Source organism: Cibotium barometz, chromosome 49, assembly GCF_041138505.1.
Source record: "Cibotium barometz isolate CiBa-2024 chromosome 49, ASM4113850v1, whole genome shotgun sequence".
Lineage (NCBI taxonomy): Eukaryota > Viridiplantae > Streptophyta > Polypodiopsida > Cyatheales > Cibotiaceae > Cibotium > Cibotium barometz.
This window is the reverse complement of record NC_141094.1, coordinates 7,952,021-7,969,675: the sequence shown is the minus strand read 5'-3', so window position 1 is coordinate 7,969,675 and position 17,655 is coordinate 7,952,021. Positions and strand designations below refer to the sequence as shown.

The 17,655-nt window shown below is 38.7% G+C and overlaps 1 protein-coding gene across 1 annotated transcript; it reads right to left on the bottom strand.

Moving 5' to 3' along the window:
• Positions 1 to 15,745: 15,745 nt before the first annotated feature.
• On the bottom strand, positions 15,746 to 16,420 carry LOC147610252 (uncharacterized). Its single transcript, XM_086786055.1, has 2 exons — positions 16,282 to 16,420; positions 15,746 to 16,134 (listed from the first exon to the last, which is right to left on the bottom strand). Exons 1-2 carry the CDS (start codon positions 16,363 to 16,365, stop codon positions 15,784 to 15,786), a joined length of 435 nt encoding a protein of 144 aa, XP_086642181.1. The 5' UTR covers positions 16,366 to 16,420; the 3' UTR covers positions 15,746 to 15,783.
• Positions 16,421 to 17,655: the final 1,235 nt, after the last annotated feature.

Genomic DNA, 17,655 nt, shown 5'->3' with positions numbered 1-17,655 from the left:
TGTGGCGCCGAAGTCACCACCTATGTACTTTAACTCCGTAAAGTACATGGTCTTCATCTATCATCTATGGAAAGTTGTAAAACATTCCTGCGATGGATTTTTATCACCCTAAAATTATTGTGCACTATTTTAGTGTGAAGAGCTTTTTTCCTGGGTACCATGGTTCACCCCAAGCTCAGCTGTTGCTAAATTCTCCGATTTAACAAAAGATATGTTTGCCTCCGAACACTCCAGTTCAGCCCCAGACTTTGAGTTTACTTCTTAACACTCCGGTTAAGTCAAAACTCACCAGATACAGTAGGATTTACCACTAAGCTCTCCGGCTTAGCCTCCTATCCTAACTCAGCCCGATTTTATGTACACTACATATGTCTTGGATCCAACTTCTAGCCCTTGATCATCACTCTGTCATCTCGTCAGACATCTTTAACGTAGCCAAAACTGATTTAGGGTTCATACAAAACACACAACAACATCCAGTACTACAAACAAAAAATTACATAGGTTTTCGCAGCTAGACACAGCGACCACAGTAGCATTTTTTCGCTGCACACAGCAGCAAAAATACGCTACCGAGGAGCAAAATTTTACTACTCACCAGTGAAGCTAGGAGTGAAATTTCACTACTTTTAGCAGTGACTGGCGAAACTGTGACTCCTACCTAAATTGCCCACCGATAGGTGTCAATACCTACCTACTTACCTATTGCTGCACATGTAGAGCGACGCCTGCAGCGCGAGTTTTCCTCCCACCTCTACTCATCCCTCAAGCCTCTTCAATAAATCAAGTCTCCCTCTCCAAGGTAAGCTCTCTTCTTGCGTTCTTCCCTCTTTCATGCTTTTATGTGTTCTTCCAAGCTTTCGTGGAAAGCTTGGAAATAGGGTTTAGGTAAGCTTCTCTCACTTCCCCTCTATCCTTTTCTCCCTTCCCCTCTCTTTCCTCTTCCTTTCCCTAACCTTAGCCTAATGCATAGAGCTTTAATAAAGAGCTTTGACGGAGAGCTCTCCAGCCCTCCATCAAAGCTTTCTATTAAGCATTCTATACATTATGCATAGGTTTAGGCTTAACATAAACTAGCTAATCCATTCACTTATGCATTAAGAGTAGTGTTTAGGGCACTCACTTCTTTTTTCTCTTGTTCTTGTTTCTTACTAATATGTTAATGAAGACTAATGCGTTTTATTTATTATGGTTCTTTTTTGTAGGCATATTCAAGTGAGCAAGGTTTTGGATATAGCCTTATGCTTGCATACTGCTTATGCATAGGTCTTATGCATAGGCCTTACGCCGTATGCATATGGCTTATGAAAAGGCCTTATGCATACGGCTTACGCATAGCCCTCTTATGCATAATGAACTATTGTTTTGATTCTATATGATAATATTTTGTAGATCTATTCAAGCAAATGACCTCTAAGGGCATAGGCCACGCATCCCTTTCATATACGGATTCGGCTAGTAGAGGTGAGACCCCTTTTATTATGCTTCCTCTATTTGTGTTTTTGCACCCTTGGGTGCCGGGGATTAGGTTTAGGGTTTAGGTATGCATACCGCATATCGCCTATGCATAAGGCCTATGCATAGGCCTTATGCATACGGCATACGGCATACGGCTTACGCATAGGCCTTATGCATAGGCCCTATGCATACAGCATACAACTTATGCATAGCCGTATGCATATAGCTTATGCATACGGCCTATGCATAGGCCGTATGTATACGGCATACAGCCTATGCATAGGCCCTATGCATACAACCTATGCATCAACTGTATGCATACGGCCTATGCTTGATGGCATTTATGCAGGATGAAGGGGAAGAAGAGGAGGATCCAAATTATTAGCGTGAAGCAAGTGAAGAGGACGAGGAATCGGATGATGAAGATCACTCAAAATCTGATGAGGATTCCAGTTAGACACCCACCTCTTCATACCTCTTTTGTAAAAACTTTATGTATATATGGCCAAAGGCCTAACAATTTCTGAGATATAATAACTTTTTGGGATCAATTGCATTCTCCACAATGTATGTGTTTCTTATATTTGTGTTTGTGTTTCTTATATTTGTATTTGTGTATTCTCCACAATCTGAATCTGAATCTGTGACTCTGTTTTAATTATATAAAGAAAGAGCTGGGAGGCAGACTCAGGAGTCCTGTGCAGACTCCCCATTCTGCCCCAGCTTGTTTTTTGCTATGCAGAATGTTCGCTGCTTAACAGCAAAATATCATTACTCAGCACCATTATTTTTGCTTCAAAGCAGCGAACACTGCAAACGAAAATCGCAGAGTTTCTAGCAGAGCAAAAATGGCCCGCCACCTACCTGCACTTCTAATTATAAAAACACTGTTATTTTTGCTGCTAGACCCTCATTCTGTTGTAGTGGGAGGGAGATGTACAACACTGTCACCCATAATGGCCAGGTCAGTTTTTTCAGAGTATCATCTAGGATAGTTGTCATTGTGCTTCATCATAAGGCTTGATGTGCAACTCCTTAGTACCTTTCAATAAAGTACCAAATTCTTCATATTGGAGAAACTTGAATGTAGGAGGTAATCTTGATTTTTTGTTTTATTCTCATATTTAAAATAGACATAAATTTTGATTTGTAGTTCAAAATAGCATACTAAGAAAAGAGATATTTTTTTGCTCTTTTCAAATTTTTCCTTTTTCAGTCACTTTTTATCATTATATGGTGTTTTATAGCATCAACCTCTTCTACAATTAATCGGCCTCTTGGGCACAAAATGACTTCAAAGCCTTAACAACATTACACATACTTGATTAACTCACATGCTATAATTAGTATTTATAGTATTTTCCCCTTGAAAACATTGGTCTATCTCACTTGAAGGAGCTTTCTCTAGAGGCATACCTAGGAAGATTATATTCCAAGATTCATCAGTTTATAATTTTTATAATAGGTAAAATGCATGGCCAATCAAAAATTACACCTCAAGCTAATGAAGCCCTAAAGTTGCAAGTGACATCACTCAATTCCTAGCTATTTGGCATGAGAGAGAGAGAGAGAGAGAGAGAGAGAGGGAGGGAGGGGGAGAGAGAGAGAGAGAGAGAGAGAGAGAGAGAGAGAGAGAGAGAGAGAGATGACCTTGTACTATGCCTCATCTTCTACTCCTGGTTCCATGATGTTATATGTCTATCTTAAAATAGACATGGCTTTTGATTTGTAGTCTAAAATAGCATCATACCATAAAAATAGAAACTAGAAAAATATATGTTCACACTTGTTCATTTAAAAATAAAAATCTAAAGAAAATATAAGAATATGTATTCACACTTTTGGTTTATAAAGAAATAATACACTAGTGTTTTTGCTCTTTATAAAGAGAATCCGTTATATACACATCCCGATTCATGGTGTTTGCTAAATAAATGTACAACCCATAATGACACTGAACATTGTAAAAATCGATAAACACCAAATCAAGAAATTCATTACATACTTCAAAGAGAGGATAATGTAAGGGGCATCAATGAGAGCATTAACCTTACTTAGAAGACTATTGATCAAATCCCCAATAGCGATGCCAAATGTAAAATGAAGTGCACAACAAAGTCTTATCATCTTAGCCTACTAAAAAAAACACTACAACAAGGAAGATAATCATGACTCGCCTTGTCCTACAGCATCTTCCAATGTAAAAAAAATGGTCCATGACATGGCTTAATATATATATATATATGAGAAAGATAATTAAACCAATGTGTATATGAAAACATCCACCAGTTATATGCACCCAATGAATAGAGTAGTACAAGAAGTAAAGTGTGTGAGAGAGAGAGAGAGAGGGAGAAGGGGGGGAAGAGTTTGTCCTTTTTTGATGCAACTCTACTTTTGGTATAGGATATGCCTCTTATTTTTCTACCTCTTGATTGATTCTTACGTGCCTCTAATCATTCAAGTCCTTTAATGGAACTTATTATGCATATCTAGTAGCAACTATTTGAGAATTGAGTATTCTAGAACATGCCATATGCTAGAAATAATGTAAACATTGTATACTCACTATGACTCATATTTATTATATTCTCCATTGCAACCTTAAACACTCACTCAAGGTTTGGACACTAGATAAATACAAACACTCAGTCCCAAGTGTTTACGATGCTCTATGATGATAGAAACTAATAGGGGTTCTTCAACAGTGGCCCGAAACATTTGGCCACAAATTATACTTCACTAACTCGATATTTTCACTACATACTTCAAAGGGAGGATGACGCAATGGGAATCAACCTTACTTAGAAGGAAGTTCATCAAAACCCTTGGGGAGTTCACTCTATGTAAACCCTATATATCCCGTGCATTCAAGGCATATTTTTAAAATCCCCTGTTTGTGAATACTGTATGACTAAAAGACACCCTTTTTCTATACAAATCTGTAACTTTTTTCCAAAATTCGTGTTATGGCACCCCTTTATAAATATATTTGTGTAAAAAATATGGTTTAGAAATGTCCTTCTGCTAAACTCATGTCATAGTCACATTTTTTCGATGTGACCCACCCGAGTCAGATCCCCCATAGCAATGGCAAATGTTAAATGAAGTGCACATAACTAATATTATTATAGACAATGTTGGTCTATGTAGAAACCTAGCAAGGATTACAAATCCTCATGTTCTTAACCTACTAGACAAAAACACTAAACTAAGGAAGGTCAATCATGACTCTTTCATTACTCGCCTTGTTTTAGAGCATATTTTAGTGTAGAGAAAAATGGTCTATGACATGTATTATTATATATATAAGAAATAACACAAAACCAATGTGTATATGAAAACATCCACCAACTCAACATGCTCCTAAAGACGAGAGTGCTACAAGAAGTAAAGTGTATGTGTGTGTCTGTTAGTCATAGAGAGAGACAGGGGGGGAAGATTGTCCTTTTCTACATAGAGAGAGAGACAGGGGGGAAGATTGTCCTTTTCTACACATCTCTAATTTTGGTGTAGGATATACCTTCTATTCTTCTTCCTTTTGATTGATTCTTACATGCCTCAAATCAACCCCTCCTAGTATTGTCATGAGGTACTGATTATTAATAAAAATGTTTTTGGTAATTATATTAGATATGAATGCTCCACCCTTAGGCAACTACGTAGGTACCGACTAACTCTACTCTATAACCCGTCGTATATGAGGAAATATCATTTATGAATAGCATGGTTGCTTGGTAATTCTCATTTTAAACATCGAATGGTGGCCAACTATGGCTAGATGGCTAGAGAGGATTCTGGAGAAAGTTAGCACATAACCAGCTAGGCTACACGCATGTGCATTAGGTTAAATATCACCTAACAATAAAGGAGCCATAAGAATAGACCTTTCTTTGGCATGAGATCTCACACTAGCCTACTTGTGGGAGGTGCGGATGGGGGGGGGACTCCCCTTCATGGGGGTCCAGGAGGGGACTTATTCCCCCATCTCATGAGGGCCATTATACCAAGACCTATTTAGCTTTTGCTGCCCAATCATCTGAGCGACTGGTGGTTAATTAATGATTGCGTGCAATTAAAAACATGTGTAAAAAGCTATACTAAACAATGATGCTTTTTGGCCTATATATGAGTACTTTGCTCTAGGTTTTCTACACAATTCTCATATCCCTTGTATTCCAGCTTACAACCTTTGCTCACTATTTTTTCTAGTCAGTTATCAAAGCTTCTTCCTGAAGCACCCAGCTGGGAAGCAAATGCTATCGAATTATAAGCACTTACAAAAATATAAATCATTTTTTATTTCACATATTCTCTATGTATCTCTAGTTTGTTAAAGATTCTATTTTCCACTACCCGTAGTTCTTGCAAATTCCAATCATTCAAGTCCTTAGATGGAACACATTATGCATAGCTAGCAGTAGGTATTCAAGAATTGAGCATTCTAGTTCATGCCATATGCTAGAGCTTCTAGAGTGAATCTTAATGGAAATCTTACTGGTTTAATTGAAATATGCAGGTTTGCTAGGTAGGTTGCCCTCTCAGCCCCCATTTTGTTTTTGTCATTACTACTCATCCCCTCTTCTGCTATCTAGAGCACTTAGCTATGCAAGGAGAGCTTATTGGTCTGACTATGCAGCATAAAATATTGCTGGGTTGGGATTTGCTAATGATACATTCATGTTTCTTAAATGCTCTTAATGCAAACATCCAGAAATGTCTAAATTTATACTCTATGGGGGACAGCTGGCCTTTGATTAAATCTAAATAAATCTACTATGTAGCTCATTTTGATGCCCTCATATGGTTTGGCACTAGATTGCACAAGGGACATGTCTTTACGCATTTCGGATATCCTATTGTGTTGCAGGTTTCAAATATGCAATTAATTTCTTAGGTGATCATGACCAGAGATTTAATATTCACGTGATCACAAGATTTTTTGTGATAATAACACATGTGAACAAGTTATTCACATGTTCTCATGTTACCGTTCACAAAATAACAGGTCACTTGCCATTTGGGAACCCCTTAAAAGCTTGGCTACACATGGGAATAAGCTATTCACATGTTCTCATGTTACCATCTTCACATAATAGTAGGTCAGTGGCCACCTAAGAAGATTTTTTATGCCCGACAAAGATAACTTTTTTAGGCCCTTGTGAAAGCTTTGTGAATATAGCATGTGATCACAAGATTTTTTGTGTTATTAACATATGTTATTAACATGTTCACATGTTCTCGTTTACGTCAGTGAAATCCCTGATCATGAATAATTTAGAGGAAAATTACTTATTGGAAATCTGACGAATGGCCATTGCATGTGAGGTTAAGGAGAATTAAGGCAATTCTAATTCCTTATGTGTTGTATTTCCTCCCCCTCTTGGATTGGAAGAAAACTCACCTCCAAAAATTTAACTCAATGCTCTTGAAGTGCTTTTGGGGGGAACATGGGAGGAGGCCCTTTGCTTTGATCAGTTGGTCATCTATTGCCCAACCAAAACACTATGGGGGGTCGGGTACTCTGAATTTGAAGATTTATATAAATGCAAGAAGGGGCACTCTTATACATAAAATGCTTGATTCTGTGGCCTTATGGTGCCTTTGCTTGTGGGTTATTTTGCATGCTACTAATGTTTACTTTCATCGTTCTTGGGCTCTTGATGACTAAAGTTGTCATGAGAATATATTTTAAGTCCTCTTTAAGAATATTATTTTCCCCTATTGAGTAATTTGGGAACGCCTAGGTTACTCTTGCGTCATGCAGGCTAGGTTAATATCGTGGGTGACACCACTATAAATATTAATAGGTGTGGTATATGACGTATGCTTGGGGCCGTCTATGATTATTTCAGTTAGGTTTGTATGGCAGGGTGATTCCTCGGGTACTTACACCTGGTAGTCATGAGTTGGTGATGGTTTGTGCCTGTTTAATATTTGTGGGATTAATTTAATTATTAATTAAGCTTATATTTTCAGGTAATGAAGATTACAAGGATTGATGAATAATGTCGAGGAGAATGTTTCTTATGCGCATCATATTTATTTTTACAAGCGTAGCTTGTAACCTTAGTAGTTGATTTTTTCATTTTGATACATTGGGAAAAATATATTTATAATATTGAATTTATTAAAGCCTAAAGGCTTTACCCTAGCCCCAATTTTTGGGACACTCTATTTTTGTTGTGGAAGAGTGTCGTACTCTCTAAAAGCACACTTTGTATGTTTTTGGGGACTATGGCCTATTTTTGATAAAAAAGCTAATAAAAATACTCTTGTGTGGGGGGAAGGCCACGCACAAGGGGGGGGAAGATTGCACCCAGCATGTTTGTCTTGGAGCTAAGTATTATGTTTGCTATGCTTTTGTTCAATTTATTTGATTTTGTTGAAACTTGCAAAGCATGTGTTTTCATGGTTGAATTTATGTGTTGAATTTCTCAAGTGTTCCACAAGCTATCCTAGAGAACGATTTCGTTTTCAGTGGTATGAGAGCTTGGGCTAGGAGATTTGTGGAAAGGTGGGAAAGGTCTTCATCAAGACAACTCTCAAGAAAGTTGCAGGCTTTTAACCGGTGGGCAAAAGAAGGGTTTGTGGTCTTTAACCAAAAATTCAAATTCTCGAACTAGCTCTACTTCTCAAACCCATTTACCTCTTCCCAAAACCATTCTTCTTCATCAAAAAGTGATTTTGCTCAAAGCTTCATGAATTTCAGATCTGACCGTACAGATGGATTCCCCATGGCCAAAAACCTCACCTGCCCTCCTCTGCTCAGAATCAGAAGAGGTTCAAGCTGCAAAAATCCTATAATTGTTGGTCTGCATGTTTTGTGAGTAACTAGCTTTGTAAATTAATCAAAAAGATGCAAAAGCGATGCGCCAAAATGTAGCCTGACGGGCGGGAATTATCGTCGTGTGCTTTCCAAGTCATAAGCTCACAAAAGAGCTTAACATAGTTAATTAAGCTAAATTAAAAGCTTAATTAAATTCCACTCTTTCCATTCCCTAGGTCAACATCAACTCTCTACCTAAGGTTTCACACCATTCAAATACAATTTTTGCAGGAAAACCAAGGTTTTCAATTTTCAGATTTTGAGGGTGCAGAAAATTGATTTTTCAGGGCTCAAAGAGGCTTAAAAGGGACAAATAAATGCTAGAAAATTCTAAAATAATTTTTGAAAAATTCTAAAAAATTATCACAGAGGTTTGGCCAAGTTTTCAGAATTGTTTGAGCAGTGTTCAAGGTGTAGAAAATTATTTCTTCAGCATTTTGACTAGCCCAAGTCTCCTAAATCACTCGGAATTGCTCGGGACTTGTGCCAAGGGAATTCGACCCAACCATTGAACCAAAGTCTTTGTTCAGTTTCAACACAAATTGGATTGCGGGAGAATTGAGATAAGTACAATCATTTGTTTTATTTACATACATCAAATAATGTCAATTTTACTTATTTACATTGTTTGCATGAGCACTATGGCAAATTTTCCTATTTTACCTTCAATTCAAGAGCAACTCCAATCTCTACAACAACAAATTGTAGAAGAGAGTGAGATGCGAATTGAATTGGAGCGACAGCTCACGAGTGGAAGGCGTAAGCGTGACTCTTTGCCATCTTATGATGACGAAGATGACACCATCCAAAGAGCTGTCAATGCTACACTTCAAGCACAAAATTCATGGAAAGATTCTAAAATCAGTCGTAAAGATTTTTCATTTCAGAATTATGATGGCAAGAAAGATGCTCAAGTCCTTTTGGCATGGCTTAGTCAATTGGATGAGTACTTTTCGGGGGAGAAATTTTCCGAGAAGGACAAGATCAAATGTGTGGCTAATCACATGGTGGATAGCGCAGCTTTATGATGGAGCGTCATCAAGCAAGGACGTGACAAACCGGATTCATGGAAAAGATTTCGAAGGCTAGTGAAAAAGCATTTCTTACCTTCACAACTTAAAACTAAAGCTAGGCAGCATCAATGGGATACATTGCATCAACTTGAAAAAGAAAGCATGTCTCAGTATGTGGAGAAGTTTTGGAATACATTACTACAGGTACAGCTTGTGGAGAAAGTCAATGAGAAGGACCAAAAGAGGAAATTCATTTCGGGCCTTAAGTCTACAATTAGGGTCGATGTGAATATGTTTAGACCTCATTCACTTTCTACAGCTATATCTTTGGCAACAAATTCCGAACGTAAAAATGGTTTTCCTAGAGAGGCCAAGTCATTTGAGAGTAACCACTCTAAACCTTTTCAAGTCATTTGAGAGTAACCACTCTAAACCTTTTTCTAAACCTTTTCATGCTTCAAGAAATTTTCATAAGCCAGGGTTTGACAAAGGCAAGGAGATGGTAAAAGGCGAATCAAATTCAAAGAAAGTCAACAGTGGCAAGTCCAAAGGTCCTCCAATCAAATGTTTTCGATGTCATAAAGAAGGACATATAGCACCAAATTGCCCAGACCGTGCAAAGAATCCGACACCTGCGCCACGAGTCAATATGCTTGAAGGGGACGACAATCAAGATGAATCGCTCAAGCAAGAGGGTAACTCTGACCCCGACTATTCATAAGTAGAAGGTAAGCCTCAAGCTCATTCGCTACACTCAAAATAAAAGGAAAAATTAATGAGCATGAAGTTATTGTTTTGCATGACGAGGGTAGCACTCATGACTCTATTTCTGAAAAGGCAATTAGAGCTTTAAACATTCAACCTTCACCTACACATTATAGAATTAAAGCTGCATTTACTGGAACCAAGTATAATTGCATGCAAGAGGTGAAAGGTTTAACTTTAAGCATCAATTCCTTAACAAAAAAAAAGGGATTTCTTAGTTGCGTAGATGTAATACTGGTGGAGACATATGTACAACCCTATTATAGACTATAATACACATAGCATTTGTGTAAGGAAGGACAATGAAAATATTTTTCTCCAATGTCTAGTCAAAGGAGAGACGAGCCCTTTATTGAGTCATACTCAAGCAAAGCGAGCTCTTAGGAAAAGAGAGAAGACTTATATGGTTTGGGTTAACCAGCTTAGCGTTGAGTTTAACACATCCAAAAGTCCAAAACTTGATCCTTATATCTCCAAATTCAGGGATTGTTTTATGGAAGATTTACCTCCTGGATTACCTAAGTCTAGGCCTGAAGACCATAGTATTGACTTATTGCCAAACAACTCTCCACCTTGTAAAGCTCCTTATAGAGTCAACAACTTAGAGCAAAAAGAAATCCAAAAACAAATCGAGGATTTGTTAGAAAGAGGCCTTATTAGACCTAGTAGTTCACCCCAGTCCTTCTTGTTAAAAAGAAGAATGGAACTTTTCGAATGTGTGTTGACTACCGAGCATTGAACAAAATCACTATCAAGAACAGATACCCTATCCCTAGGGTAGATGACTTACTTGATAAGCTTAGAGGTTCAAAGGTCTTTAGCAAGATTGACTTAAAGTCTAGTTATCATCAAGTACGCATGACTGAGTCAGACATATTCAAGACTACATTTAGAACCTAGACTGGCCATTATCATGAGCTTTTGGTTATGCCATTTGGTTTGACCAATGCTCCAACTACATTCATTCGTATGATGAATCGCATTTTCCTAAATTTTTGATTTGTTGTGGTGTTCTTTGATGATATTCTTGTTTTCAGCGAGAATCGTCAACAGCATGAGCAACACTTGGAGCAAGTGTTTAACCTTTTGAGAGAAAATGAATTGTATGTCAATCCTGAAAAGAGTTCTTTATTTCAAAAAGAGATTGAATACTTAGGCCATATAGTATCAGCTGAAGGAATCCATGTGGATCCTAAGAAGATTGAGTGTATAGCCTCTTGGCCTACACCTCGCGAGACATTCATGACCTTAGATCTTTTCTAGGTCTATGTAGTTACTAGAGGAAGTTTGTCAAGAATTTCGCTTATGGCAAAGGTTTTGGTGCTGTGCTTATGCAAGACAACCATCCTTCTGCCTATGAAAGTCGAAAGCTAACACCTGCTTGCTGAAACAAATTATAGTACATATGACAAGGAATTAGCAGCAATTGTGCATGCCTTGAAGATTTGGAAGCATTACCTAATGGGTTCAGAATTTGTTATCAAGACTGATCAGTAAAGCATTAGGCATTTGCTTTCGCAACCCCTTATTTTTCAGATAGGCACATCAAATGGGCATCTTTCATACAAAGTTTTCAACCCATGATTCAATACCAACCTGGAAAGGAAAATGTTGTTGCCGATGCTTTAAGTAGAAGACCACATATCAACAACATTTTCGCTATTGAAAGTGAACCATTTGTACTTATGAAAGAAACTTATGAAGTAGATCCAGATTTTTCTGAGATATGGATCAAATTACGTGAAAACAATTGGACACCTCAAGGAAATTATTCTCAAAATGATGGCTATCTTTTCTTTGAGAAAAGATTATGTATTACTCAACCCTATAGACAACTTGTCTTAGAAGAGATGCACCAACCACAGAGGAGTTTCCGCAACACTTCAAGTAGTTTCTCGAGAATTCTTTTGGCCTCATTTGAAAAATGATGTAGCAAAATTTGTAGCTAAGTGTAACATTTGTCAAGCAATTAAAAGCTACAAAGGCAAAGCTTTGGGATTGCTTATGCCTTTACCCATTCCAAACCGACCATGGGAACAAGTGCCTATGGACTTCATTACAGGCTTTCCTACTACTTCCAGTCATCATGACATGATTTGGACAATAGTGGACAGGTTTAGTAAGCAAGTCTATTTCATTCCATGTAAAAAGACACTGACTTCTCAGCAAGTTGCGACCATATTTGTCAAGCAAATCTTTGTTCATCATGGTCTACCCAAAGTGATAGTTTCTGATAGAGATTCTAAATTTTGTAGTCACTTTTGGATTGCTCTTTTCTCAAACTTAGGCACTAAGTTTACGGCTTTTCATCTTGAATCAAATGGACAAGCCGAAGTCACGAATAGCACTATCTTGGATATGCTTAGAGCCTATGTCCCCAGCAACCTAGTTCATGGGATAAGTACATACATCTACTCCAATTTGCTTATAATAATACTCCTTATTCTGCTATTGGTCGAGCACCATTTGAGATTATCTATGGTAGAGCTTTGCCTATTCCGGCTACTAGACTCTCCCATAAGATTGAAGCTTCTAACCAATACACTCGAGACTTTGATTGCATTTTATCTGAAGTGCGTGATTGTATTGCAAGAGCTCAAGAGAAGTATATATTTCAAGCAAATAGGAAGCGTAAAGATTTTTCATTCCAAGAAGGTGATTATGTACTTTTGAGAATTGAGAAGAGACGATTGAAGAGTGTGGAAAAACTCCCTGCAGTTAAACTTGCACCTAGATACTATGGACCATTTAAAATTATTGAAAAGATTAACGATGTGGCCTATACACGAGAGTTGCCATCTAATTGGAATATCCACAACTCTTTCCATATTCATCTCTTGAAACCCTTTCGAGGAACACTTCCTTCTCTCGAGGGACAGGAAGAAGTCTTAGTTCTTCCTGATGCTATTATTGATCAAGAGATGACAACAACAAGAACTGGGAACCAATACATCAAATATCTTTTGACATTCAAAAACCATCCTCAAGAAGATGCAAAATGGATGCCCGAGAAATTTTTCCGAGCTTATCCTGAGATCCTTCGTTCTTTTCAAACCCAACAAACCTGCAATTGAGGGCAATTGCAAACTCAAGCAAGAGGGATGTCATGAGAATATATTTTAAGTCCTCTTTAAGAATATTAGTTTCCCCTGTTGAGTAATTTGGGGACGCCTAGGTTACTCTTGCGTCATGCCGGCTAGGTTAATATCGTGGGTGACACCACTATAAATATTAATACGTGCGGTATATGACGTATGCTTGGGGCCGTCTATGATTATTTCAGTTAGGTTTGTATGGCAAGGTGATTCTTGGGGTACTTACGCCTGGTAGTCATGAGTTGGTGATGGTTTGTGCCTGTTTAATATTTGTGGAATTAATTTAATTATTAATTGGGCTTATATTTTCAGGTGATTAGGATTACGAGGATTAATGAATAATATCGAGGAGAATGTTTCTTATGCGCATCATATTTATTTTTACAAGCGTAGCTTGTAACCTTAGTAGTTGATTTTTCTATTTTGATACATTGGGAAAAATACATTTATAATATTGAATTTATTAAAGCCTAAAGGCTTTACCCTAGCCCCAATTTTTGGGACACTCTATTTGTGTTGTGGAAGAGTGTCGTACTCTCTAAAAGCACACTTTGTATATTTTTGGGGGGCTATGGCCTATTTTTGATAAAAAAGCTTATAAAAATACTCTTGTGTGGGGGGGAGGCCACGCACAAGGGGGGGGAAGATTGCACCCAGCATGTTTGTCTTGGAGCTAAGTATTATGTTTGCTATGCTTTTGTTCAATTTATTTGATTTTGTTGAAACTTGCAAAGCATGTGTTTTCATGGTTAAATTTATGTGTTGAATTTCTCAAGTGTTCCACAAGCTATCCTAGAGAACGATTCCGTTTTCAAAAGTCTTCTCTCATGATTAACTGAAAATGGGTTTTCCAACTTCTCAAATGTTATTATGCTCTTGGAAACATTGCTGCTCCTTGTTGATTTAGAATGGCAGAAGTAGATACACTTGTAACTATTTAGCAAAGAAGAATGTGTATTGGAGTCTTTTGTTTAAAAATCCACCTGCCTATGTGCTTAAAACAAAGAGTAAATATTTCCATAAGAAAGGAATCAATACTCTAGGGCAGATGATGGACTCTAAGGGGGAATTCGGCTCATTTCTTTTGCAGTGAGAAGAGAATACCGGTTGGGACTTGGCTTTAGGATTTCCTACCATCAGCTCTGCATTTGGACATTCAAGCTTCAGGTACCTCACACTACAAACTTAGCTAACAAGGGTTTAAAGATTGGTGCCCTCTTGAAACTGCTTCTAATTGGTGGGAGGCTAAAACCTCCACTTTGAATGCACTTCTTAAACAACCACTTTATTTGATGTAATGCAGGGTGGCAACTCTCCAAAAACTGATACTTGGTGGATGAAGACTATCAGTGGCATCTAGGAATAAGCCTAAAGTTTAAGATGTTTCTATGAAGGCTCATGTCTACTTCTCTACTAGTGGGTAGTGCCCTCAGTGCTAGGGGATTTCCCTGTGGTTGTAGATGCTACAGATGTAATCACAGAGAGACTCTCAAGCACACCTTCTGGTATTGTGCATCACTTAGCAACTGGTGTGCATAGCTTCTTGACCGCCTTTATAGGATATATAGCCTTAGAGTCACCAACCTTTCTATCACTCTTGGCACTTTTCGAACTCCTTCTGATGACCTTAGTTTAACCCTACACTCCATCAGATGCTAGATGCTTTGGTTCATATGGACTATGAGGAACCAAGCAGTCTTTGAGCATAAGCTCTTGTACCCCTCTGAACTCCCCTGGCACCTTATTAAAATCAAGATCCTACGGGACTGTCATGCCCTTGACAATCTTGAGCTTAGATCCTCCATAATCAGGATTGTCCATAGGTTATGACATACTTAATATGATGTATATGAGTAAGTCAAATTTAATTAATTTATTTTTCAAAAAAGAGAAGAGATGTGAACATTGTATTCGCATTGTGACTAATATTACATTGTCCATTGTCCATTGTGACATTGAACGCCCGGACGACACAAGATAAATACAAACACTTGTGGCCACAAGTGTTTACAATGCTCTTTGACAACAATAGAAATTGATAAGGGGTCTTCACCATATGCCTAAAACATTTGGCCACAAATTATACTGGTCTTTCATTAATGATATGGCATGATGGCTAGAATTAAAGTTGTATTTGTTGCGAATTGATAGACTTTTTAACAATACCTTTTATTGTACTTTGTCGACCCACCCCTTTTAGTCATCCTTTAATGTGATCACCATATAAACTAACCGAGATTAAACAAGAGGTTTTTGGCTATTCCAAACAATCAAAGTACTTATTTGGGCCACAAAGAAACGGGTGACTTTTTAAGGACTGCATTTGAGTGAAGCAACATGCACAACGTACATCGATAGTCACTGCACGAGAATTGATGTGAAGCTTACACGCGGCCTCATGTCTAAGCAATTCCAAACCATCAAAGTACTTAAGTGAGTAAGTCCAAAGAGAACAAGGGGCATGAAGCGTACAATGAGGAGACCTTGAAAAGAGAGAGAGAGAGAGAGAGAGAGAGAGAGGCGAGCTTGCAAATAATCTGTGAGTTTCAGATTAGGAAAATTCTCAAAAAAACGCCCGTCTAACTCTCTACTAACAAAAAGTGGGGGACTCGGCTCAATATGGTCAGCAGACCCAGTCGAGCTCGCTGTGGTTGTTCATGACGCAGTCGTTGAGGTCGACGGAGGAATGGACGGGCTGGTGGTTTCCGTTGGCGCAGGTGGCGGAGAGAACGGTGCCGTTGAGGAGGATGTCGTGGCAGGAGTGCGAGAACTCGCAGTTGGCGGTGGCGATGTCGAGGAAGCCGAAGCATTCCTTGCAGCGTAGCACGCCGTTGTCGTTGATGATCTTCTCGTTCAGGTACAGTTGCGATGTGTTGGGCGGGTCGCCGCAGGTGGCCTCCAGGTGCGGCCCGCTGTCGTCTAGCAGCTGGATGTCCTTGCAGGAGAGGCTGAAGTTTCCTCCCTGAAACACACACTGCACAGTACACAGAGCACAATATCGACATCCACACCTCTCTCTCTCTCTCTCTCTCTCTCTCTCTTTCCAAACGCAAACGCACGTCGGCATCCATACTAAACGCACATCGGCACCCCTCTCTCTCTCTCTCTCTCGTGAACTTACCTCTCTGTCGGCAAACGCCACGCTCTGCAGGTGAACCACCGCCACGAGTAGGAGCAGCACCTTCACCGCCATATTCTTCTGCATCCTGGCCTGACTTATGAGTATAACACAGAAATAGCTAAGGCTCTCAATTGCACACAACCACAGAGCTAGCGCTAAGGCTCTCAATCGCTCTCTTGCTCTTGCTCTTGCCTATTTATACTTTTTCTGCCCGTCTCGCGACCCGACCGACCTACGAAGGGACGTCAACATCCAACTCTTCATGTGGAAGCCCAAAACTTGTGTGTCTTTTTGGGCTTCACGATGGCGGGCATGCACCGCATTGTGTAACCCTCATGATAGTTCGAAATTGAAGGTAGAAGGAGCAAATGTCGCCGCGTAAGCAGCACTAATATGTTCAAGTTCGGCACGATAAGATTTGCTTATCCAAATTACCAGCAGTTATATAGAGTATAAAAAATGGAGAATTTCATTCGGGAAGGGATAATACAAATGCAAGTGAGCATACAAGCACACATGCATGTATACACACACACTAAGTATTGATGCACATAGCATTATCTTATGCATTCCTAAAGCACAAGTGCATGAGATGGCCATAGTATATGACATGGCATCCACACAAGCATCAAAGGAAAGAGCATCCAAGAATCAAGAATCATGCATGAGGAACACAAGCATCCAATTCACTTCAAAAGAGTAGCCAATGGAATGCCAAGAGTCATGCCATCGAGCAAAGACCATGAGCAAATGTCACAAATCACAATGTCACAATAGTGACGCAAAGGGTTGTGGATTCCTTGGAGAGGTGTACCTATAACAATGTCACAAAAGCATGAAGCACTTATTTCAAATTGAGTATGCTACTAATAAGTTGATTCATGAAGAGGGGCAGTGTAGTAAAGATCTGACAAGTAACGTAGGTAGGTAAGTCACATATGGCATGTACATACTTCAAAATTATACTATGGATTTGAATTTTAGACAGGAAGCCTTAAAGAATTGTGTCAACATTTGCATGAACATGACATTTAAACAAAATTAAAATACTTAACGAAACTTCATTTTTGTCCCAATGCCCCATTTATTATGTATTGGTAACTCCATTGTCTATGCCATGAACTATTACAGTGTAAAATATTGAACTATTACTAGATAGGTTTATTATATAATAGCAAGGAACCATGGGTTTGTGTTTACATTGTTCGGGCCCCCTTCATCACCCAACCATTTAATATTCTACTTTGTGATTCACAATCCCACAGAGGCAATCAACTTCCTATTTACTATGCTAGGGATCTTGGTAGGGGTCGAACGACGTATGACATTGCCATAATTTAAGCAACAAAGAGTGGAGTTAGTATCAATGTTAAA